This window comes from Maniola hyperantus, chromosome 6 (genome assembly GCF_902806685.2).
Source record: "Maniola hyperantus chromosome 6, iAphHyp1.2, whole genome shotgun sequence".
NCBI lineage: Eukaryota > Metazoa > Arthropoda > Insecta > Lepidoptera > Nymphalidae > Maniola > Maniola hyperantus.
This window is the reverse complement of record NC_048541.1, coordinates 6,163,395-6,189,797: the sequence shown is the minus strand read 5'-3', so window position 1 is coordinate 6,189,797 and position 26,403 is coordinate 6,163,395. Positions and strand designations below refer to the sequence as shown.

Below are 26,403 nucleotides of genomic sequence, written 5' to 3'. Positions count from 1 at the left end.
TTCATATAATGCTATCAAAGTTTTTTGAAAAAAAAAATCTGTATTGATGTTTCTTGAATAAAACAATTTATTTATTTAAAGGTGTGTTAACTGTTAAGTCTGCCAATCCGCGCTTGGCCAGCATGGTAGACTATGGATAAACCCCTTCTCATTCCGAGAGGAGACCCGTGCTCTATAGTAAGCCTGCAGTGAGTTGATCATCATGATTATGATGATGATACAATTATTTGCAGTGTGCCTTTCTATAGACTGCGTCATTCATTCATCAGTCTTAAACTGTACACATAATAAAAATAAAAACTTATTATGCTTGCATTCTATATATTAATACATCTTTTATTTATATGATTATAATTTTGGTAGACAACTATAGGTACAAATAGGCATATTACGTGGTACATGACACACAATACATAGGTACATAACACATGATGACATACAATAAGACGAGACCCGCGGTGAGCGACGCTCCACGCTTTACATATTTATACGACTGTAAAGACTACGAACCATAATGTGATACAGTTCTTGCAATTCACGAAGGCGAGTGAACTTTACTTGTGGTTATGAAAATACTGGTGGTGATAACTGATAATGGACGTACCAGTAGTGGTGGTAATGGTGGCAGTAATGAGAACATGTGAAAAAAAAGAGTCTGTTTTTGCATGCGTGCAATCCATATGATTGATTAAAAACTTCTGTAGTGTTTAAGACAGACAACTTGGTGGATGGTGTATTTTTCGACGGAAATTCCTAAACGTATATTTTCACAGAATATTCTGCCAGTCCTATGTAGTAAATAAAATCAAATTCAGCCAGAGCAGTCATTCTGTACCAATCTATTACTACTATTCTAGGATGCTCTCATTTGTCTGATGTTATCGTGCTTAGCGTATAAGTTAGGTACATATGGTTTATTTCTTATTAAAATACAAGATATTAATAATTATGTAATGTATGTATATATTTTAATAAAATAAGTTACAAAGACATTTAATTTTATAATATAGGTATTATGTTAAAAACAGACAATAACAAATAATAATCAACAGTTGATTAACAAGACTATTTAAAGCTAGGCTTGAAAGGTAGATCAATAAAAAATTCACATGCTAGAATGGTAGAGTAATGGTACTATTCGAGTTTAATTTAATTATTATGAATGACAAGATTTGGCACATTTTAAAAATGATATTTATTCTAAACTTATATTACGAATAAAACTGTTTAATAATAGGCAGAATAGTATACGGTTGCAACATCATGCAATACTATAATATTATGCAACCACATCACTGATAATTATATGTATTATTTTATAATATTTCGGTCATAGAAAAACTTATCTATTTTTATTGTACACCACAAATGTGAAAATACAGACTTTTTAGTGAATAAATGCATTATTTTAAATAAGAATATACAAAAAATATGTTTTGGTTTTGAAATACCTACACAAACACTGCAGGCACACAAAAATATATTTCTCTACTATATTAACTAGCAAAGCCTGACTTTGCACAGGTTGAACTATGCATATGGTTATTAAGCCTATGCCCATCTGAAATAACGTCATATTCAATTGGTGAACGAATTTTTCAAATTGGTGGCTGTGGTTCTGTATGACCACATATACAAACAAACTCACAAAATTCACACTCTCACATTGTAGTAGTTAGATTATTATCGAAAAATAACAACACAAATCATAATGCTTTTATAAAAATATACCATAGCATTAACAATGAATTAAAAATATATTAACAAAAAAAAAAACTATTTTGTCGAGATCTTGATCATTTTATTTAACTTTTTGAAAATCGACGTTGATTTAGAAGTACCTACATATTTGCTTATTTTAACGATTTAATAAAATATATCCTATAAATAAGAGTTATGCCCTACCGCCTAAGCACATCAATAAAATATAATTTACCTATAATATTAGATAGGTACTTCAGGATAATACAAGCTTTATTTGACGTTTTTATTACAACAATTTTACACAAGTAGAAACTGTAAAATTGATAAAAATGAAGATTACTTATTTGGCATAATTACAGGCAAGAAGTTCATTCATAACTATTTTTATTTGAAAAATTGAGCAAACATAAAAAATGCTAAGTATAAGTACCTAATGAAAGTTTTTTTTAAATTATGGTTTAAAAGTCTGTATGTTACATAACCGATACAAACTAATATACTATATAATAATGTTAATTTGCTTAGCATATTTAACTACACAGTATCCAAATATAGGTAAAAAATAAAAATGGAATAATAATAATTACGATGTATTTTGTTATAAGTAAATAAACTAGTTACTTACGACACTTCAATCCTATTTTGCGAATTCTGTGAATTTTGAATTTACTCATTTACTTAAATTTAAATAACAAGAGTCATCATAATTCAGATCAATCAGAGTCTTAATGGACTAAGAGCCAACGCCACAAAAATAACGTCAGCGTATACAGTCAAATTTTTTTTCTTCTTCAGAATAGTATTAGATATCACGTCATGCATTGCAAGACACTAAGTATAATGGCAACTCCCTGCCAACAAGTTGGATGTAAGATTTTACACCTTTATTACCTGTTATCTCCCATGATCCAAACAAACGTTCCTTCCAGTGTTGGGAACAACACGCAGATAAACTTTCAGCTTTTATAAAATAATGAAGATCTGGCACGCGCTGGCTCTCTCTCTATAACGCCACCACTGTAGTAGGATGTAGCTTTAGATAGTGTGATAAGGCAAGTATAATAGGTATCATATTGATTTTATTATTACCTATAATATATGTAATTTTAATTGTAGTGGGCAGATCTGAAGGAGACAATTTGGAGATACTTTCTTGACCTGTCTAGTTTTTTGAATAGTAGGAATATTAATATGATAATATACTAGCACATACTAGATTTTGTTTATAAAAATAGAGAGTACTTACTACTAATTAAGATTAATCAATTGGAATGATCAGTTTGTGCATTAGTATTCTAAAATATAGTTACCTAATAAACAAAGTAAAATTCGAAAACTTTAAGAGCTAATATTCCATACTCGTAAATGTATATAAAATATTCTAAATCTGAAAAACTTTGTATAAATGTAATCAGAATTTCAGGTAAATCACACAATTATCAAAATTAAGTGCTTGTGACATATTATTACACTTAACAAGATATAACATCAAATTCAGAATTATAATATTAGGTTTCATTGCATTTAATGTATAATCTTGCATTAGAGCCCCAATAGCTCAACGGGTAGAGGAGTGGACTGAAAACTGAAAGGTTGACGGTTCAAACCCCGCCCGTTGCACTATTGTCATACCTACTCCTAGCACAAGCTTTACGCTTAGTTGGAGAGGAATAGGGAATATTAGTCATTTAACAAGGCTAATATTCTTTTTGAAAAAGAAAAAAAATAATTAATGTAAAATATTGTGCCTTGCTACATGTGTAGGTGTTATAATAGAAAATGACACATTTGAATACATGGAAAATATTAAATCTTTGCTACAACACTAGGTATTTATTGCACATTGATCGCTCTGCACACAAAGCATAATATTTTTATATCATTTAAAGTTAATTATTTGAATAACCAAGCCTTTCCTTCAAACGGAAATAAACCTTTAGACAAGGGCGTAATACTGTTAATATCAGTATGATAAGAGCTAACACTAGACTTGTGTATCTCAAAACTTCTCCAAATGACCACCATTTTGAGAAAGTTCCAAGTATGATCGTTATAGTACCCAAACAAAATGTTACCAGACCAACTGATGCATGGAGTAGTTTTATATAGATAGGAGCCAGATAATCTTTCAGTTTAAGACTATAAAGCGCACCTAGACCACCAAAACTTGTGAAGCATACAAATACCAAAGCAGCCAAACCAAATTTAGCATGAAGAGTTTGAAAATGATACTTGTTGTTAATAATTTTATTTGAAAGAATAACTAGAAATCCAACAAGAATGATAAGACCTGCTAGTAATTGTAGGACCCAGTGGCGAGCGCTTCGAAGCCTGATTGGCATCCACTCTGTAGCGAAGTCTCCCGGTGTAACAGCATTGATAGCAGAAGTCATCAGAATCAGCCACTAGAATGTGATTAATACGCATAGGTCAGATTAAGGTGCAAAAATGTCACAATGTTAATTTGTAATGTCCTATGTTGCAATTTGTAATGTCTTCATGCGGTCACGCTTAATATAATATTTCATGAATTTTAAAGTACTTTTAAGTGGAATATATTATTATACATCGCAAGACTCATAGTTGTTGGATCAACAATTAAATACGTTATTTCCCCAACCGGTGACCTGCTAGCAGCGTTCATAAAGAATAAAGTTATTTGATTTGTTAGTACTAAAACGAAAACAAAACAAAGTCCATCTAAGCACTTAATCATTTATTTTAAAAGTTATTTTAGATTCAGGATTACTTACCCCTAGAGCCATTAACGTGGGATGGAACGAGAAAAGACTTGCTCCATCCTTGAAACAACAGTAAAGTATTATTCCCGTAAAAATCAATGCACATATGTTACTGACAAGGTTCAAATAACTCGGCTTCGGCGAATTATTTGGTGTAACTAGATGAGAAGATTCGGATGTCCTTTCTACAGGCGGCATTTCTGAGAGATTTGTCGTGATCTGACTGGCCTCCGTTTCCATAGAATATACTGTGGACCTTAATGATTACGCCTGAACTGAACCATCTGTTGCGCACAATGTTCAATGTAATATTACTTTACAATGATTTTTGACACTTTTGTGTAGCATTTATCGAGCGATTTCAAATTTTTTCATTTTCCCATCATTTGTCATTTCCTTCCTAGAATTTAGTCCACAGAGTATTATATTTAGTCCGACACACCGGTCCGACAGCCGACCTCTATTCAGGCGACAAGGCTCTTTGTCTATATACATCCTACTCTATGCTCTTTGTCTTTTGCACTGCTTTTGGCACTTGAATGACATTGACAGGGGGGCGTAGGTAGTTGTAGAACAAAGACTGCCAGCAAATAAAATCTCCTCAATTTTACGGAATATATTGAAAATATCGAAAATCGAGAAAGTTTTATCGAATTTTAACTGAATGAGAAATTGGGAAAGCCGTCCCTGTTTCAAAATCGAGAAAGAATAATAAAAACCATTTATAGCCCATGGGTTTGCAACTTATCATGTTTACCTGCTCAAATACTATATTTACTTAGTGCTAAATATAGTTATAAGATACAGACACATTTATGCTGTGTCTATTATCAGGATATATAATATCATGATGTTACGTACTTATATGGAATGGCTATAATATTTGAAAAAACAGTGAATTTCAGATTTATTACATAGCAACACCACGTATAAGGCAACATCGTGACACTTCACCATAGAAATATAAAACAAGAATCGCAGTGGTTGATGCAGGTTTTACGAAATCGACCTACTGCATTAAATCATTATTACAATCTCAGTTGTTGTGATTGGTTGTATTTGTGCAATTCTTATTGCAACAATGCATTGTAGCCAATAGTGAGCGAGTGTCAACCAATCAGAGGTGATTGCGATCGTGACATTTTAGCTGTCATTCTACCGCAATCGAGCCTTAATCGAGCGCACTAATTAATTGTCTTTGGTGCTGACTGGCACCTGCCTCTTTTCAATAAACTGTAGATGACAGAGAAGGAAAATGAAACTCGAGCATGTCGAGACTTGTCTTCTGTCCGAGCAGGTTGCTGTCAATTTTTTTACTGTTTTTGTATTGTTTGTATCGAGATGAAGCAAATATTATCATGTTGAATCAGTCAGTATTCCTCAGTTGATCCCATTGTTATGTCGTGCGAATTGTGGTTGATCCTATTAAGAATAATATCTGTGCAGTTGGTGTGTAGTGTATACTGTATTGGTGTATTTAAAGAACTACCTACAATTATTAATCATGGAATGGTATGTTAAATTATTTAAAACTAGATGATGCCCGCGACTTCGTCGTGGATTTAGGTTTTTTTAAAAATTCTGTGGGAACTTCAATTTTCCGGGATAAAAAGTAGCCTCTATGCCCTTCCCCGGGATGCAAGATATATCTGTACCAAATTTCGTCAAAATCGGTTGCACGGTTGAGCCGTGCAAAGCTAACAGACAGACAGACAGACACACTTTCGCATTTATAATATTAGTATGGATAAAAGTCCAATATAATAATGCGTTCAGGATTTTGTTGCGGCAACCTCGGTTCTGTAGTGCATCAGCTATGTTTGCTGAGGCGCGGACAGATGGCTTCGATGCCATCTGGCGCAAGAAAACAGCATCACTGTTGTCCAGAGTCCGAGGAAGCAGCAACGGGATCCTGCGCATGATAGCGGGCAAAATGGATAGTCCTCTGTTGGGGAAACTCGTGCAGAGGACTAAATCCCTTTTAGTTATTAAGTACTAACATAGTGATTAAGTATTTTGTTACTAACTCCTTAGTGTTTAAGTATTAACATAGTTATTAAGTATTTATTGTTACTAACACATAATGGATCAATTGTTGTCCGACTTAATAAATAAATTAAATTAAATTAAATTAAATTAAAGGTGCCATTACTTATGACTTGTGGTGAAGATGTCGACGTCTTAATCAGGGGGTCTTGGGGTCCAATCCTGGCATGCACCTCTTTTCGGAATTATGTGCTCACTTGCTTTAACGGTGCAGGAAAACATCTCGAGGAAACCTGCATAGGCACTGAGAATTCTCCATATTGTTCTCAAAGGTGTGTAAAGTCTGCCAATCTGCACTTGGCCAGTGTAGTGGACTATGGCTCTTCATTTTAAGAGGATACCTGTACTTATAGTGTGCTAGCAATGCAAATGGGTTAAGATGATGATGATGTTAACTTATAGTCTTAGAATAAGCTTAGTGGTAAGTAAATAAACACTTTTGGGTTGAGTATGTAATAGTTTTAGCACAATACTCTGCCACTACCCATATCATAAATGCGAAAGTGTGTTTGTTTGTTGGTTTGTCCATCAATCACGTCGCAAGGGAACAATGGATCAATGTGATCCTTTGCATGGATTTAGTTAAAGACCTGGACAGTGACATGGGCTACTTTTTTCCTGAAAAATCATAGAGCTCCCACTGGACTTTCAAAACCTATTTCCATGCTAACAAAGTCGCAGGCATCAGCTAGTAAGAAATTTAATTAAAAAAAAAATTAATTCTTCAAAGAAAGTTTTTTCGTTACAAAATTCATGATTCTAGGACTTGTATTTCACATACACTGTCCATGTGCATATTAACTGCCTTAGTAATAAAAATTGTACAGCAGTTTACACCAATTTTGGAAGAACAATTAGTACAATTGCTATGCAACATTTATTAGTATAGGAGTTTAGAAATAAGTTATTTTATTAGCAAGATGATAAATAAACACAAGGATAATATTATTATGATAATTATTATACTACTATGCATAGGTCAAACATATTTTAATATAGGTGAGTAATGCATCTCAACTATAATACAGTAGCCAGCAAGAAATATTGTACATCAACCTTTAGAATGAGATTTTGGCTTTGTAGAGTTGTCTCTGTCACTCACACCTATGTGACGTTTTGTCGGTCCCAACGACGGAGACAACGCTCTAAGAAACCGTTATATTCTCTTTCTAAAGGTTGATGTTACAATATTTCCTGCCGGGTGCTGTACGTCCATGACAGATATACATTGGCATTTTCAAATTGTTACACAAACGGTTATTACTACCCATCATCCATACTAATATTATAAATGTGAAAGTGTGTCTGTCTACGTCTGTCTGTCTGTCTGTCTGCTAGCTTTTCACGGCCCATCCGTTCAACCGATTTTGACGAAATTTGGTACAGAGATAGCTTGCATTCTGAGGAAGGACATAGGCTACTTTTTATCCCGGAAAATTAAAGAGTTCCCACGGGATTTTGAAAACCTAAATCCACGCGGACGGAGTCGCGGGCATCATTTAGTTACCCATATTTATAAATGCGAAAATGTATTTGTTGGTTGGGTTATTGATTTTTTTGGTTTGTCTTTCAATCACGTCGCAGCGGAGCAACGGGTTGACGTGATTTTTAGGGTTCCGTACCTCAAAAGGAAAAACGGAACCCTTTTAGGATCACTTTGTTGTCTATCTGTCTGTCTGTCTAGGTAGGCAGGTAGGTGGGTCTTATAGCTGGCTTTAGGGAAAAAATCTGAAAACCGTGAATTTAGAGTTAGATCACACAAAAAAAATTGAATTGTGGTTATGAACTAATAATTAGTATTTTCAATATTCGAAGTAAGATAACTATATCAAGTGGGGTATCATATGAAAGGGCTTCATCTGTGCATTCTAAAACAGATTTTTATTTATTTTTATGCATCATAGTTTTTGAATTATCGTGCAAAATGTCGGAAAAATATGACTAGTACGGAACCCTCAGTGTGCGAGCCTGACTCGCACTTGGCCGGTTTTTTTGTATGGATATAGTAGAAGACTTGGAGAATGCCATAGGCTACTTTTTATCCTGGAAAATCAAAGAATGCCCACAGGATTTTTAAAAACCTTAATCCACGCGTTAGTTCTATTTAGTTTAGCCATAAACAGGTTTAATTTGATAATTGGTTTGTCTAGTTTTGAATATTGATATGAAACAATAGGTAGGTATCTGACTGAAATTGGATTTAGGTTGGCGCATGCCTAAACTGTAAAATGGGGGTGATGTGATCACAATAGATCTGCAATGGTCAACGTGGTACAGGGTCTGGAAAAACCCTGCACAGCTGCCAATGACAAAGAAGAAGAAGAACAGTGCCTAGTCCAAACTAAGATCAGTTTGTTAAACCAACCTATGTTTAAAATTTCAAGCCCCTAGCTTATCGGAAAGTTAGTTTAAAATCGATTGCAAATTGCCAGACAAACAAACAGACGAACAAGAAAGTGAGTTAGTAATGTGTCAAAAAGTAAGTTCACAGTTTGTGTTGGGCCCTGGAAGTGTTTGAAAATCTGTATCTCAGGGTCACTGCTCTTCCTTTTAAGTCCTTGTTCTCTGTCTCAAACATAAATATTTTTAAGTAACAACTACTGACGATAAAATTAAGTACAAAATAATTAGCATGCAAAGTGTCCTGTGTGATAATATGACGTAATATTGCATCATAATAAATTATATCACATTGACATGGTGCGGGCGCATCCTTTATCCCTATACCTGTGAATGAAGTAACCTGCGCGCGCGGCTAACGACTTTTTTGTTTAGTTTTTCACTTTTTGTTGTTGCTGTGATAGCCCGTGCTTGGCACTCGCTATCCCGCGATATGGTGACTCATGCACTCTCCGGTCCTAGCCAAAGCCTACCGCGAGAACAAAAACCGGATTACGGCTGTCTCTTTCTCTTTTTAAAAATAAAATACATAACGCCCTGTAACCGTGCAAACCCGTCCACCATGCCATTTTAAACTTTAAAGACGTTCGTGACGCATCACAAACAGAGCTGGCGATACCAACACCATAAATGATAATAATGATATTGGTTCATCTCACGCTTTTCGCTTTACGTTTTACCACCTGTTAAGTAGGTATTGGTATAATATTATTAGGTAATAGGTACTTACCAAGTTTGTAAGTAACTATAGTCCGCGACAGGTTGAGATGGCAATCGGAGTATAAGGCGGGGGGACGCCCCGCACACTCGCACGTCACCCGCGCTCGCCCGTACCGGATTAGCGCGGGGGTTGTGCGGGGCGTCCCCACCCCGATTGCGATCTCGACATGTCGCGTACTAAATGTATACCTAATGTATTTTACAGTTTTTGTAGTTTTGATTGAGCCTCTCACAGAGACATTGTAGATATAGGTATAACACTACTTACCTACTTTGATCACGTTTATTTGGAACCTGAAGGTCATCTTCGGAGACGCTTTTTGTTTTGCCGTTTGCGTAACAAATACCTACTCACTTGCTTTGTAGGTATATGTACTTAGAGTACTTATTTATTTACTAGACAATGAGCCCGCGCCTTCGTCCGCAAGGACATAGGTTCTTTAAAAATCAGATAATTCTATTCCGGGATAAAAACAGCCAATTCGGTTCGGTTCTTGACCCCATGGTGGTCCACAATACGCTCAAAGACCGAAAAAGCTCATTGACTGAAAAAACACAACCATTTACAACGCGTTGTGGCAATCGTAGAAAGGCCACAACGTGAAATTTGTGTTAAAAAGTTAATGGCTCTTGAAAACGCTTACGAGACGTTGTTGCAATCGCAGAAAGGATAAATAGCGAAATTCGTGTCGTGGCTATCATCCTATTCGATCACAACGCGTTGTGGCTATGAAGGAAAGCCACAACGCGTTCTTAACCCTAGTTGGTGTTGACTGTCGTAACTCGCAGGCCGCAGCCAACTAGCTTAATAATTAGACGTTAACAACTAGATCAATTAATGTGACAAAAAAGGAGGGTAGGACAGGCATGACTGCGTGGAGACGGGGTGCTTAAATTTTGTTCTGGCTTAGTGCTCATAATGCGGTCGTGGCTTTTCTCCATTGCCACCACGCGTCGTGAGCGTTTTTAAAGAACCTTAACACAAACTTCGCGTCGAGGCTTTTCTGCGATTGCCACAACGCGTTGTGAGCTATTTTTTCGCAAATGATAATTTAGGTATGAGACAGAATTTTCTGCCGCTTACGGAACTACAAGGCACCCTAATTAAAGGGCAAAGATAACAAGAGTCTGACTGAAAAATCTGCTTGATATAACAACACCTAGATTACCTACTAGATGATGTTTGTGACTTCGTTCGTGTTAATTCGAGCTTTAATATTTCCTGCGAGGCTAATATGTTCTATAGTTGGCAAATAGGTAACCTACCTAGATGATAGCCGCGACTTCTTTGGTGTGGCTTAGATTTTTTTTAATTCCGTGTGAACTCTTCGACATTCCAGGATTAAAAGTAGACTTGGGCAAGCTATCTGTGTACCAAATTTCGATACCAAAATCGGATCGGTGAAACGGATAGGCCGTGAAACGGTAGCAGACAGCTCGCATTCATCATATTAAGTAGAGGTAGAGATAATAATATATTGTAGAGGTTACGTCTGGTCAGATTGTACCTACTCATATACCTAGATTGTACCTTATTACGACGAAATGAATGCACATAACAAAGTAGATAGTTTCAAAACGCTGAATTTGCTTTTTGGACCTCTCACTCATTCTTCAAAGTTTTTTTGGTTCTTATTTACCTAGCTGGTAGGTAATAATAACGATGAAATAAATCCCTTTGACAAGTTTTAACATGTTTGAGTCAGGTTTATTGTCGTTCTAAATCGAAAGGGTGTAGATAAAAGAATCGATCAAGTAGGTACGAGTCGGATACGCACATGGAGGTTTCCTTACCGGCCATCGTACAAGAAATATCTAATACTTTTAATAATTTTTATGGTGATCATTTTAATTTTTTTATTAAGTAGGTATCTACCTACTTATTTATTGTTATAGCGGCAATAGAAATTTCTGTTATAATTCTCTACCTATTACGATTGACAGACGGACCGGACGGACAGTGGAGGCTCAGTAGGTAATAGGGTCCCGTTGGCTCGCTTCGGGTACGGAACCCCAGAAGCAATATTGTACAGATAGTTTTACTTATCGAAAAAGTGAAATTCTGTATAGAAAATACATACATAATAAACATAGGTACATACTACATACAGGTCAAAACCTCCTTTGGGCTTCGCCGCAGTCGGGTAATACGAGTTCTAATGAAGTTTGTTACAAATAAACCAAAGCTTCAAGTAGGTAATTTTATCGTTGATTGCATCACCGTCTGTTTTAGAGGAGCTCGCGTACAGGACACGTGTGTGGATTTAGTATTAAATTAAAATAGTGCAGTGAATAAGCAGATCGGCGACTCGGTAAAGACTCTTGGACTCTTCCCTCTCGCCGCCGTTGTATCTGTCGGTCTCGGCGATTATCCTTTTTGTTGTTTTGCACACCTCATGTTGCAAAGCTTCTGTTAGTCATGTTTTCTAAAAGTATTTTATTTATACTTGCCTCTGGTTCTACGTCTAATGCTTACAGCTTAGTCTTATTTCGATCAAGTGGAGAGCTAAAAGTAAAACACCGAAAGCATTCTACTCACGAGTCACGACAGTGCGGCAGGGCCGATTTAGGAGGCAGCTAGATTGGAGCAATCTAGGGTGGTTTCTACACATGGGTCTGCCGCTCAGTGGGATATCGGATGCATAAATAATAATATCTGCTCCTGCCGGCCGATCTGAGATCCGACCTAGGTCCTAGAATGACCCTATACACGACATGTTTAGGAGGTAATCTAGGATCCTCCCCACTTTTTTACCCTAAATCGACCCTGTCGCAATGTCGTGAGTAGAATGCTTAAAATAAAAACCGGCAAAGTGCGAGTCAGGCTCGCGCAATGAGGGTTCCGTACTACAGTCGTATTTTTTCGACATTTTGCACGATAATTCAAAAACTATGATGCATAAAAATAAATAAAAGTCTGTTTTATAATGTACAGGTGAAGACCTTTCATATGATACCCCACATGATATAGTCACTCACTTCGAAAGTTCAAAATACTAATTATTAGTTCATGACCACAATTTAATTTTTTTTGTATGATCTAACCCTAAATTCACGGTTTTCAAATTTTTTCCCAAATGTCAGCTATAAGATCTACCTACCTGCCAATTTTCATGATTCTAGGTCAACGGGAAGTACCCTGTAGGTTTCTTGACAGACAGACGGACAGACAGACAGACAGACAACAAAGTGATCCTATAAGGGTTCCGTTTTTTCTTTTGAGGTACAGAAGCCTAATAAGAGCTACTTAATAATAAATGAAAATAATTGCTACTTCGTAATTATTGTAGACCAAGATAGCATGCATAATAATAATAATAACTGACAGATAAGGTGCGTGGTATTGGAGATCAGACCATTTTATCATTATCGCCTCATTCGATGCGTCAGCGAATCCGGAGGCCGGTCGCAACGCGCACCGTGCAACGATCTCGAGTGACGAAGGCTGCACTTGTGCTAGGTAGTAGGTACCTATAGTACGCGACAGGTCGAGATGGCAATCTGGGAGGGAACGCCCCGCACACCCGCACAGTCCCCGAGCTAACCCGGTGCGGCATAGCGCGGGTGACGTGTGGGTGTGCGGGGCGTTCCCCCGCCTCATGCCCCGATTGCCACCTCGACCTGTCGCGTACTATACGTAGGTAGTACTCAGAGACTGGTAGGTACCTAGTACCTGTGAACATACTTGTTTTAAAACACAAGTCATAAGCATAACACACAATATGTTGTTTATGTGTAATTATCTCGTGCTTATTACAGCTCATACTTATAAAGTTATATGTTTGTATTGTTGTAGATAGCTTGTAAAATATTTATGTAGGAACTTACCTACTGCTACAATTTTCGCCTGATTATCTTTAGTTTGAAAGTCTAATATCGGGAAGTTTTGGAAAGATAAATGCTGAGGTTCGGCTATCAATCTAATCAATACAGGTATCAAATACTTTTTGTACTTAATGAATATAATATGTAAGTATCTATTTGTGTGAAAGAAACTCGATTAACATTACTTAAACCATTTCTTTTCTATAAATCTAAAATGTTTGTTATATTGCAACTTTAATTTTTTGTAGACATGCTTTACAAAGTCTTGCTAAAGTTAAAAATAAAAATGCTTAACAAAAAATTCGTGGCCGAGTATGTATGTAGGTAGTAGGCACTATCCTATTTATAAAATAGTGCACCCTAATAAATAATGCCTACAATATTTTTTTTCATTGATGGACATGACTCGACCTAAACCCATTTTTCGATTGGGCAATAATTCCCTTTTTCAGGATAAAGAAAGCATATACCTATGAATACTCAGAGAAAAATATTATTCACCTAGAAAGAGATTGCAAGAAAATTATTTGCTTAGCATTTAAAATGTTAGTGGCTGTGAGACTTTAGGAACTTTTTGGAAACAATACTTTTGCGGGCGAGCGCAACAACAATACAACAATACTTGAAAACAATAATCTTTAAAACCAGAAAATTTCAAATTTGAAAAAGAAATCTTTTAGGATACTTACTAATTTGTTCTACTAGTAGGACCACGAGGAAGCCCAGTTCCTCATGGTCATAAATCATAATATATATACCAATAAGATCCACCATATATATTATACATATACCCATATATACCAATTTATTATGTAACTGTTTATGAGGTGGAATAATCTTAGTTGAATTTTTCTTATCTCACTATTCATCTTGCTTGCACAACTTTGGTTGACAGCTACTTGGATATTCCAATTTAATACTAGAGGCTTTATTTTTTTTTACAGGGTCGTGATAGTTTGCGCGGCTACTGCGTACGTTCACATGGGTGCGCATGCGCAGCCGTTGACGTGTAAAACAGACGACCAATGCGAGACCGGCTTCTACTGCGACCGAGATGTTGCGTACGTCTGTCGACAATGCCTCGACTGCGAGCAGCTGAAGCGGAACCCGCCGCTGATGCCTTCCCAGTGCATCAAATCTGTCGCGGAGTGCGGATCTTGCATCACAGGGTAAGTTTCATGTTATCTATGTAGTAAGTATAGTCCGCGACAGGTTAAGATGGCAATCGGGAATCGGGATACGAGCCCCACAAACGACCCGTCGCGTACCTATTATAATAAAGTAGTTTGATGACCTCCCGTTTTCTATCTATACCTAGGTGAACTAGATATATGTAGATAGAAAACGGATCAATTTTAATTAGCTTTGGTTGCATATTATATTTATCGGTATACGTTTGTCATAATATTACCACAGTGTCATCATCGACATCATCATCATTATCAACCAATAGACGTCCACAGCTCTATAACTAAACTACCTGTGAGCTAAGGATATTTTGAACAAGTGAATCGTGTTATTGTTGCAGACTGGTGGAGGACCTCAGAGGCGACGTGACGTTGCAATGCGTGCCAGCCGACGTGCACGGGCACGCCGCTGTGCCGGCCTACGTGTGGGGCATCATCAGCGTCGTGGCTCTGCTGCTGTTCGCGCTGGTGGTGTTCATCGTCACCTACGTGCTTCGCAATACTTACACCTTCAAGATATTTGCGAGTGAGTCTTTTATTAACGCACTAATTTGCGACATTGGTATAGTCATCGTCATCTACAATTACATCCTTCGCAACACTTCCACCTTCAAGAAACTGGCTTGTGAGTAACTGACCTAATTACTCGTATCGTACCTACGAGTGGTTCATTTGAAGGTCTAAACCACAAAGGCGGTGATATCATTGCTATAAACAAGGATTGAGTTTATGATCGTATTTATGGCTCGTGGTCCATCGATCGATACAATGTTAACTAAAATATTTGTTAAATTATTGCAGTTACCGAAAAATTGAAGAGTTCCCACAGTATTTTTAAAAAGCTAAATCCATGCGGATGAAGTCACGGGCATCATCTAGTTTTATATATTTCTCTCTCTATTAGGAGATCGAAGGGAGAGCTGCCGGCGAGCCGCGCTGTAGATGTACAATGTACATCTCGGGCCACGTAACCAAATGAGTCCAGCCTAGTAACAATATGAATTTGTATTGTTTAGTGACCCGTGCATCGGTCCAGTCGCCGCGCGGCGCTGGCGCAGGCGTGCACGGCGGCCCGGCCAGCGCGCCCGAAATGCCGCCGCCCTACAACGCGCACTACATCATTGACATGCCGCCCGAGCAGCATCACGACGATGCGCACAACCACGATGAAGGTAACATAACACCTAAGCTACAGACGGAAACCTAAGGCCGCGTATGCCACTCTGCGGCTATACAGGACTGCTGCAAAGTAACATGAAATGAAAGAATTTGCCGTCCGTCAATGTGACACACTTTGTAATAAATTCTCATAGTCTTCAGTTTAAATACAGCTTCTTCTGGACCGCGCGCCCTTCTGAGGCGCGACGTTGGCGTGATGAATTAGATAAAACAGTTAGGGGGCTGAAGAGGCACGGAATAGGGAGTTGTGGAGAAAACGGACATAGTTGCCCCGTTGTGATAGTCGGGATAGTCTAAGGTTTGTTATTGTGAATAATTTATTTCACTTGAGCTTTGTAAGTAATTATGATTCATAGTAATAAAATAATTTCAGTAAATTACTTTTAGGTTTTCCTTAAAGATAGCGAACCAAGGTTGGGATGAAACTATTAAACACTGCAAAGTGCATTGTGCTGAGTCATGCGTAGTGTGATGCATATCACTCACCTATTGCACTAATAACGCGCACCTTAGTTCGTATCGTACATTCAACCGCTAATTCACTTACTGGTTGGATTTGACCTTGTATCTTACATATTTAATAATATTTTTCGCCTTGTAGAGCGTTGTCTCTGTCACTTATACCTATATGACATTTTGTCGATCTCATCGACAGAGACAGTGCTCTAGAAATTTGCTATCTCCTTCTAAAGGTCGATGTACATTACTTTCGGCCTCGTACTGTACGTCATATTGTACTTTATGGCTCATGGTGCATTCATCCTGTTCCCGTATAATAAGCTATCGGAAATGATCGTACATTATAATACGACGTCATCACACTGCATGCACGGACCGCCTACTGCAGTCGCCATGCCGCCATTATTTTAATTTTGTGATACCTCCTAAGATTATTCTAAATTAAATGATACAAAAGACAATGGCATCGATTCCGTTGTCTTTCTCTAAACTAAATTTAGAATATCTGCATCCTTTTCTTTTTAATAATGCTAAAAAGGGACAGAACATGAACTTTACATTTAAAGACTCTAAATTTTAGTGCACGCTACAAATCTAAACGGTAGGCTCGCGACTGTGCGCTAAAATCACGGGTTTTGCACCATCTAAAAATTTAATTTAAAACTGTCAAACTGCGTTTGTCCTTTCATATTACATTAGTAAGAAGAGGATGCAAATACTCTAAAATTTGGTTGTGCTCAGAATCAGTACCAATTTAGGTCTAAATTAAATACTTGAGAAGCCAACAATTTTATTTTGATAAGGATTTATACGTTAGTAAAAACACATTCGAAAGTAAAGATTTGTTTTAGACCACATTTGAAAATCACAAAAATGGAAATTGTTAGATATATATGCTATCGCGGACGTTTTTTAGAGAAACAATTTCACCATGGTATTGTTTTCGTCTAACTTTAACTATTTATGCAGCGCACGCCAAGGAAGATCTCAGATAAGACGATTTTTCTCGACTTAATCCACATTATTACAATTTTCATCGGGATGTCTATTTTTTTAAAAATATAATAACGCCTATGTTATTCGCTGAGTATGTAGCTTTCTATAAGTGAAAGAATTTTTCAAATCGGTTGAGTAGTTTTTGAGTTTATTCGTTACAAACATACAAATATCTTTCCTCTTTATAATATTAGTGTAGATTGGAAATGGGAATAAGTATAATCTAAATCATTTCTGAATCGCTCATATTTTTTTTATTTTGTTTATTTGAAAGTATAATTATTATTTAAATCTAAATCTAGTTTTAACAGAAGGCCACAAGGGATTACTTAAAATTATAATGAAAACTATTTTTATGATTGTAGTTTTTTTACTTTAGAAATGGTGTTCAACTGAATAAGCAGCAATGCCTTGTTATGTTTGTATAGAGTGGCCGTTCATCAAACGCACACCATCGGGCCACAGCGCGCACCAGGGCGGCGCGCGCGAGTCAGCGGACAGCCAGGCGGCGATGGTGTACAACAGCCCGGCCTACGTGCGCGGGTCTCATGTGCCGCTGAGGTAAGTCAGAACCGTCCTGGTCGTTCATCAAACGCGCGCCGTCGGGCCACAGCGCGCACCATGTCGGCGCGCGTGAGTGTACGGCAACCCAGGCCCAGGTCAGCGCGTTTATTGGTCAGAGTCGTCTTGGCCGTTCACAAAGCGCAATTGTTGTGTAATTTGCTAAATCCCAGCGGTTAGAGCTTTATACGTATATAGTACGCGACAGGTCAAGATGGCGATCGTGGTATGAACCGGGTATATTAGTTTAGAAGTACAGATAGTCTAGATATAAATTTAGATTGATTAAAAACGTATATAGTGTACTTACAAAAGCCATGTAAAATTTAGTTTTATAATCCTAATTTAGTCGTGTTATTTTATGTTCACATTTGTACCACCTCAGCTACAGCGACGAGGAGCGCGACATGCTCGCTGTCGACGACGAGACCGTCGCGAGCACCTGGACGCCCGGCAGCAGCCACAGCGACAACGCCAAGTGAGTAGCGAGCAGCTTCTTACAGTACGCGGTAGAAAATAATGTACATCGACCTTTACAATGAGATTTCGGCTTTGTAGAGCATTGTCTCTATCACTCATACCTATTTGACGTTTTGTCGGTCTCAACGACAGAAACAATGCCCTACAAAACCGCTATCTCTTTCTAATGCTCTTTCATTATTTTCTGCCGCGTACTGTACTTCGGAATAGCGGTGCTCTAAGACAATTTGCTATGGAAGCCTCCAACTTCAAACTGGCTCTTACTGTACACATTTGGGATTTTAGTAAAAAACTTGTCAATGTTTGGAGCTTAAGGCCACAAGACTCAAGACCTGGGACAGATCGCCCTTCCGCTCCACCCTGGGTCCACCAATGTTTCCAAAACTATTTTTAGACCAATTTTTTTTTTCAGTACGGGAAACTGATGTAGTCCAAGTTCAACTGTTTTCTATATTTTAATGGGTTATATTGTAAGTACTAAACAAAGCGACGACGCACTTCAAATGGTATAGATTGTCTTCAGTCGGCGTATAACCCTGCACACGTGAGCCACCGCGACGCGATATGCACGTGGCCTGGCTCGTGTGATGCATGCTTTATATCTGCTTTGGACGCCATCTCCACGGGCGAGAGTATCGCGGCGATAGTCTCGCCGTGCCACCAAATTCGATACAACTCTTATGGGCTAATCTTCACAGGGCGATACCATTGAGTCTCGCACTGATACGTTACGCCGGAGTTGAGAGGCGCAAGTCACGTCACACGGCGATCCGTTGAGGTCTCGTGGCGTTTCGTGACACGCTGGCGGAATTGGGATGACTATGTCAAAAATAAATTATTTCTTACGAACTATTAAATTGAAGATGTTTCAAAATTCCTAAAATTTGTTAACCATTTTAAGTTAAAAGTATGTTTACGTCAAATGTGTAGTATGACGTCGCATCTGATCTGTACAAGCCCCCTTACTTCGCGAGGGTTTTGAAGTTTGATAAAACTATCAAACGTAATCAAACCCTATTATCGTTGTACCGTGTAGATTGTCCGACGATAGTAGTACGGACTCGTTGCGATTCTCTCATTCGTGGAGCTGGCGCCTTAGCATTTTGCATAATAAAACAATGTGCATATTGCCCACAGCGCGCCGAGCGGTGCGGCGAGCGGCCTGTCGGCGCAACTGGCCGCGGCACGCGCCACCACGCTCGTGTGTCAGGTTGGTATCATCGTGTACATACTAACGCGAACTAACGAACAAAATGACGTACATACTGGATGGGTGACTCCATCCCGCCACCTCGTGCAGCCACGCTTGTGTGTTCGCATTTACGCACGTATCTATTCTACTATATGGCAATTTCCGATTCGTACTAGTTGTGTCTTGGTAGTTCGCCACCGCGCCCACGACTCTAGCACTAAGAATTGCCTAGTAAATTGGTACTAAGACTGAACACGTTGCTGAACCCATCCATGCGAACGTTTTTTATCGACGTTTGGGCTCCACTGCCGTGAAGTAAAATGAGAAACAAAGTCCCCGTACATCCCCGAGACAGACACGAGAAAGGAACTTACATTTTACTTAACTTTTTTTATTAATTAACTGACAATCTGTCCAGTCCGTTCTAGTCAAAATGCGTTGAAACTCCTCCTATCGGGCACTACGCTTGAGGTTTTTTTGGCCTCCTTTTTGTCATCTTAGCGTTGACCGTGGCATGCGTGCTAGATTCCTAGGGTAAATCATCAACATGATTAATGAGTTGCAGTAATGTTTGGCGCAGGACTCTAACAACAACTGCAACGCGAGCGAGGCGGACAGCGGCGCGGCGGGCCCGTCCGGCGCGCCATCATCATCAATAATCATCAACGTGGTGCAGACCATCCACACCACGCAGCCGCCGCCGCGCCACCACGAGCCCGGCTGCTGACTGACTAGTCACTACCATGCTAACAATAGTTGGGTACATGCCTATTTTATTCTAGCAAAAGCTCGCATCTTCGATCACCATAAGGGATAGCGTCCACCAGGCGGGCCGGATCGGGCCGCATTTCAATGCAAAAATCAGCCTTACCTATACATTTTATATGAAACTGCGTCGACTAGATGTGCAGCTTGCATACAAAATACTCGCCGTACTGTTGCGGCCCGACCCGTCTCTAGTGGACGCCTTCCTTTAAGGATCACAATGTTGTCGGTTAACAAAAAGTGTCCGTATAAATATTAAGCTTACCCACGATAGCACTATCATACGTCGATATCACGCTAGTGATGCCGCAGTGAATAGCTCACGATACCGCAGTGTGTTTTTTAAAATTGTAAAATAATATACGAGTTTATAAGGTTAAAACTAGTTTGTAGGAAAGATATTTTAACTCATTTTTTGATTCTGCTATATACAAATAATAACTATAACTCTGGGACTGCATATCTTGTACTTTAATGATCGAAGTTAAAATATTACTAAATTCTAATCATCCGCCTCTTTTTACGTTTTATAAGTGAGAAATGTGCTGTTGAACGCATGTTCTTGAAATTTTATCCGTGGTTGCGACGCAATACGTAGTATATATATACTACTAAGTAATCTTTTAGCATCTTGATCCCAGTGGGCTTTGTCTGTACCAGTTTCGTATATCACGTCTCACAATAGGGGTGTTTTATATTTTGAAAATTTTACTACTAAGAATGACTTAACTTCTCTGTCATATAATTCTCGATTTATTTTACAAAATGTAACGCTAAGAATAGTTCTGTACCCAATTGTTGTTTATTTTAAACAGCAAAACGATGCTCAAAGACACGAACATTGGGAAACCTCTAAGTGCGCGTCTCAGTCGCTATGTTCCTATATCAAATACTCTGATATTCGAGGTGCTATAGAAAGTAAAGTGTTGCCATATTATGCGTATTTGCATTTAGTTTTAAGTCTAAGTTGAGATTTAAAGAGCTCACTTTGTTTTGTTTAGACTTAAGACACTGTGAAAACGAGACATCGTTATATTACTGGCATAAATCTTATCTCGTTTTGACCAAAATTTAAGTCTTAGCAAAGTCAAAGTACGCCCTATAGTTCGCAGCCTGAATCTCTGCGACTTGAACGCGCCCCTAGGAAGGTTTTCAATTGGTGTCAAATTTCGTAGCTCAAATGGAAATGTGATGCGCGTAGATAATACAGTTAATAACAGAACCGACGTCGTGTCACTATTTTATAGGAAAATTGATGGATTTTGCTCAATTTATATCTGTTGAGATTAAAAGCATTTAATAATTACAGTATATCTTATGATCTTAGTTCGTACCCACTAACGAAAAGTGGCTGACAAATCCAAATGTCATTAGATTTATGTAAATTGTAGTTTTACTGATCACTTTTAATTAAGAATTTTACCGTTTAGTTTTTGTAACTGTTTTTTTTTAATCACATTAACATTTGGATTAGGTCACATTCAACTTTCAATCTAAGCTAACATTTCCGTGAATAGTGTATCACAATAGGTTAGTGAGTGTTCCTATGCGTATTTTTTATAATAGATAATATAGAATATTAAAAAAACTATATTGCCAATGTTTTTAGTTTAATTTAACTTCGGTCCAGTTGCATGACAGGCGGTTACTTTGGCCGCCAATAAAAAGCAAATGATTTTCACAAGTCAGTAAACCATGATTAAGGTCAAAGATAATAATATGGTCTAAAGTTCCTGATTTATGCAACTCATTTTTATTGACGGAGATCAGAGTTTACTAGTTGTAACGAACCCTAATAACGGGCCGCCATATTTAGAAGCACTAGGCGTAAAACGTGCGTAAACCCCACGCTAATAATATCCATGTAATCAGTGTCGCTACGCGTATGTGTCACCACACAAGCGTACTAATTGGACTTCACTTTTTAAAATACAGTTGTATGAACTTTGCCTACCCGGTGTTTTATAATATTTTAGCGTGTAACAGTGCTTTAAACGCATGTCATGACACTGGACCTTACTAAAGTATTTTTTCGTACTGTTTGATCTTGTTATTATTAAGATACATCACTATCTTATGGATAGCGAGTGTTAATTTTTTTAGTGTAAATGTGTTGTCAATTATGCAGAATAATTGATGTGAGACTAAAGTCGATATTGTTGTATTATAAGCTTGTATCAATGCGATGTTACTTAATACTAAATAATTAGATTATTTTTATTTGAAGAACAAATTATAATTGTTTCTACATTGCACAGTAAAATGATTTTGTCAATTAAAATAAAAGATTAAATTAAAGAAAGTTTACCGTATTATTTTACACTTTTACATCGTTTATGTAAAATGAAATAAGTATAAATAATTGAAACCTACAGTGATTTTTTAACTAATTCAATTTTATTAAGTATAGTTTTGTTCTTCAATTAAATTCATAGAGGTATACTTTAGGGTTTAAGTAGATCATTGAATATGAGATTACATATCTGTATAAAATATAAAAAAAATATAATAACATGTTGATAAAATATTTATCGCGATTGCATTTCTGCATTTAAAGAGTCGTAATGAAAGTAATCTGACCGTTTTATCCAAAATGGTTATCTGTCAATTTAAATATTATTAAGTATAAAACGTAATTTAATTTTCAATATTTTGTATGGTTGTACTGATTATTTTATCAACTCAAAAAAATGTATAATAGGTAATTATTAATTATTTTACTTTAGTAGGGTTCACCCCTACTGCTGCATATATTTTTTAAGTAGGTAAATTCTCAGCTACTCTGGTTCATACCAAAATTAGGGGAGCTATTTTTATAATAATTGATTTGATCGATCTCCTTTAGTTCATTTTATGGAATCCGTGGGAAGGTTTTATCTTTAAAATGTAAAAGAAAAAGGTAACTGTCGGACTGATCTAATCTCTCAACGCACAACTCAACTGGACGGATCGGGCTGATATTTGGCATGCATATAGCTGCTACAACGTAAACATCAGCTAAGAAAGAATTTTTGTAAATTCAACCCTAAGGGGGTAAAATAGGGGTTTGAAATAAGTGTAGTTTACATGAAAGAAGTCGCGGGTATAAGCTAGTATGTTATGTGATTTGTGATCCGCCTCATAAGATAAATGTAGAATTTTTTAAATAATTCAAGTCAAAATAATAATATCGCAATTTGTTATATTACTAGCCGATGCCCGCGGCTTCGCCTGCGTGGTTTTAGGTATTAAAATCCTGTTGAAACTTGATTTTCCAGGACAAAAAGTAGCCTATCTGTAGTAGCTCGTCCCCGGGATAGTTTCTAAATCCCATAAGTTTGGTGGTCAAGTCCCCTGCAGGATTGAGGAGTTGGAATTCAATTTTTTTTTTTTTAGCAAACTTTACTATCGATTAAAAAAATGACGCAAATCGGTTCAGCAATCTCGGAGATTTCGGTGTTTATAGGTGGAAAACCAAAACTCCTCCTTTTTTAAAGTCGGTTAAAAATTAGCCTATGTTACTCCCTGGTTAAACCTCTACTTGTCTGAAAGTCCCGACAAAATAGGCTCAGCCGTTCCGAAGATTAGCCCGACAGACAGACCAAAATTTCAAACACGTGTGATTAAGTTCAGGTACAGTTAACCATATGAGCTTAATTTGTGGTAGTTAGTTCGAAATTACAGACAGAAACTTCAATTTTATTTATTAGTATAGATAATTGTTTTTGCGTGTCGTAAATCTAGGCAGATCTGAAATATTTATCTCTCTATATTGTTATGTGATTGTCGCAGTTTTTATTTAATTCAGTTGCGTTACTATTATCGAATGTCTATTTGAGAGATTTTTGTGAATTTAAAGTAAGAATAAACCATTTTTATCAGTTGGGAGGCAATGGGGCCGATTCTCTTGTACACAATCTCTAAACTAACCTAAATTAACAAGTCTAAATCTAGTGCCATCCTTTTTCGCAAGCAACATTATGAAAGGGATAGCAATCGATTTAGACGTGACATTTTAGTTTAGTTTAGAGATTGTCTACAGCGGAATTAGCCACAATGTAACGAAGTTTAAAAATATGTAGCTATTACTGTAAATATTCGATTTGCTTTTGCTATTAGCGATTAACATTTATACAATACGTTCAGAGTGATCTTATTCATAGACAAAATGTTTTCATATTTTTTAATTCTAAAATGATTGTTTTTGACTATGGACAAATGTTAAAAAACATTAGCGTTTGGGACGCTCTTTAAATGATTGAGACGAAATGGTGAAGATATAAAAATAGAGTCGAATATAGCTTACTCAAAAAGAGTATGATTGAAGAGTCTTCCATTTTATATTTATGTACTTAAGTTCGCGTTAAAATAAAATTCCTTGATAGCAGTAGTTAGATGGTTTAATGCGTTTCATTATTTGGCCTAGTTATACAATTAAAATGAGGTTAGATTTTTTAAAAAGTCTACGGGACCAAGAAGTCTGTAACTGTTGCCTTATGTATCGAAATATAAGATTATTATTTAATAAAAATGTTGTATGTGAGCGAAACCTACCCAATCCGATGACACGCGACGCATATTCTGCTAGAATACCTGAACACTGACTTAAATCAATAGATTATTGCTTCAAATTACTTTGGGAAGATAAAGTGCGCAAAGGCGGTTTTATCACTAAAACTGATCTCTAGACAAGTGACTACCCTTTTGGCCAAAAAAGGGGTGTAATGTTTTCAGGGTTCATGTATGTATGTTTCTTTTTTCCACCATAACTTGTGAAATGCCTGCCTGCCTGAACAGATTTACATTTATGCGCTATCGTTAGAATCCTTACATCATCCCGAGTGGTACTGGCTATAAATATTAAAAAAAAAACAATATGGTGGCTGTATGGCGTCATTTTCTAATGAGAGTACTTTTTTACACGTGTTATTGCAATACTTGTGTAAGAAGGTAAGAAAGGTTTCTTTATTATACTAGCTAAATTTTACATACTAATAAAGCTTATTTCACACTACGGGATATAAAAAAATTATATTATAGTCCGGTCAGTATTGGCGTTCCCAACATTCGTACCAATAATTTTAAAGTAATTTTAGAGTAAAAATTGGTACGAATGCTGGGAACGCCATTATCCACCGAATTATAATATCAATTTATATCCCGTAGTTTGAAATAAGCTTTAGAAAGATAAATACATCACACATACAAATAATATTATACAGACTATACATGCGTCGCGTGGAATCGGGGTTCACATAGTTAAGTTTCTGTCCTCATAATTGCATGCAGCTAACTAAATTTCAGCAATGCCATTAAAAGTATGTGGTTAAGACATAAATATTTAAATATTTAGACCCGTTAAAAAGATAGTAGTTATTTTAAATGGCGGCGCTAATCTTAACCTCTCACTCGTATATACATTGTACGCGACAAGTCCTGATAGCAGTCGGGGTAGGCACGCCCCGCCCACCCCACAGCACCCGCGCTGAACAGGCACTGGATAGCACGGGTGACGTGCGGGAGTGTGGGATGTCCCCTGCTTCATACCACGATTGTCATATCGACCTGTCGCGAAATATATATAAATAATTACAGTACGCGGCAGAAAATAATGTACATCGACCTTTAGAAATAAATAGCCGTTTTGTAGGGCATTGTCATTGTCATTGAGACAAAAAAGGTATGAGTGATAGACAACGCTCTACAAAGCAAAAATCTAATTCTAAAGGTCGATGTACATTATTTTCTGCCGCGTATTGCATAATATAGTATAGTTTACGAGTGAAAACGCTTGATTATTCATTTATTTATTGGCGCGGCTCATATAAACAAATGTAATAAAATAACATAAGATTACTTGTATATATATATTTACATTTTTAATAATAAATATGTATGATCAGTTTCACCAAGTGCCTTAACACGATGAACTGGCTGTGATGCACTTGTTTATAAAAAGTAATTTTTATCGTTACTATTGTTTTAAAATTGAGTATACCTACTTACTTATTATGTAAAAATCTTCCTTTAGCGAAATTGTTACTAAGGTATGAGCCATGTATGAGCACGACCAATCCCTCTAGTCACAGCTCACTAAAGATTTAAGTATGTATATCAAATACCTTGTGGAAGGAATGTTTTTACAAATAAAACATTATTTGAATTATTT

General features: G+C 37.0%; 2 protein-coding genes across 8 annotated transcripts; one reads left to right on the top strand and one right to left on the bottom strand.

Annotated features, from left to right (window-relative positions):
- Positions 1–301: 301 nt before the first annotated feature.
- Positions 302–4,867, bottom strand: LOC117982894 (transmembrane reductase CYB561D2-like). Its single transcript, XM_034969328.2, has 2 exons — positions 4,458–4,867; positions 302–4,109 (listed from the first exon to the last, which is right to left on the bottom strand). Exons 1-2 carry the CDS (start codon positions 4,683–4,685, stop codon positions 3,594–3,596), a joined length of 744 nt encoding a protein of 247 aa, XP_034825219.1. The 5' UTR covers positions 4,686–4,867; the 3' UTR covers positions 302–3,593.
- An 821-nt stretch (positions 4,868–5,688) lies between these two features.
- Positions 5,689–26,400, top strand: LOC117983187 (uncharacterized). Of its 7 annotated transcripts, none has more exons than XM_069499015.1 (8): positions 5,689–5,742; positions 14,381–14,605; positions 14,965–15,149; positions 15,640–15,795; positions 17,686–17,818; positions 18,204–18,296; positions 19,436–19,508; positions 20,071–26,400. In XM_069499015.1, the coding sequence occupies exons 1-8, from the start codon at positions 5,714–5,716 to the stop codon at positions 20,215–20,217; spliced, it is 1,041 nt and encodes a 346-aa protein (XP_069355116.1). In that variant the 5' UTR covers positions 5,689–5,713; the 3' UTR covers positions 20,218–26,400. The 7 variants fall into 7 exon arrangements, with proteins under 7 accessions (XP_069355116.1, XP_069355119.1, XP_069355117.1 ...); XM_069499018.1 differs by lacking the exon at positions 5,689–5,742 and adding an exon at positions 5,749–5,957; XM_069499016.1 differs by lacking the exon at positions 5,689–5,742 and adding an exon at positions 5,783–5,814.
- The last annotated feature ends 3 nt before the right edge of the window (positions 26,401–26,403 follow it).

Coding starts and splice junctions, on each gene's coding strand:
- LOC117982894 (XM_034969328.2), bottom strand. CDS start 4,685: ATGGAAACGGAGGCCAGTCAGATCACGACAAATCTCTCAGAAATGCCG. Junction 4,110..4,457: donor CCACGTTAATGGCTCTAGGG/GTAAGTAATCCT, acceptor ATCACATTCTAG/TGGCTGATTCTGATGACTTC.
- LOC117983187 (XM_069499015.1), top strand. CDS start 5,714: ATGTCGAGACTTGTCTTCTGTCCGAGCAG. Junction 18,297..19,435: donor AGCCACAGCGACAACGCCAA/GTGAGTAGCGAG, acceptor TATTGCCCACAG/CGCGCCGAGCGGTGCGGCGA. Junction 19,509..20,070: donor CCACCACGCTCGTGTGTCAG/GTTGGTATCATC, acceptor TGTTTGGCGCAG/GACTCTAACAACAACTGCAA.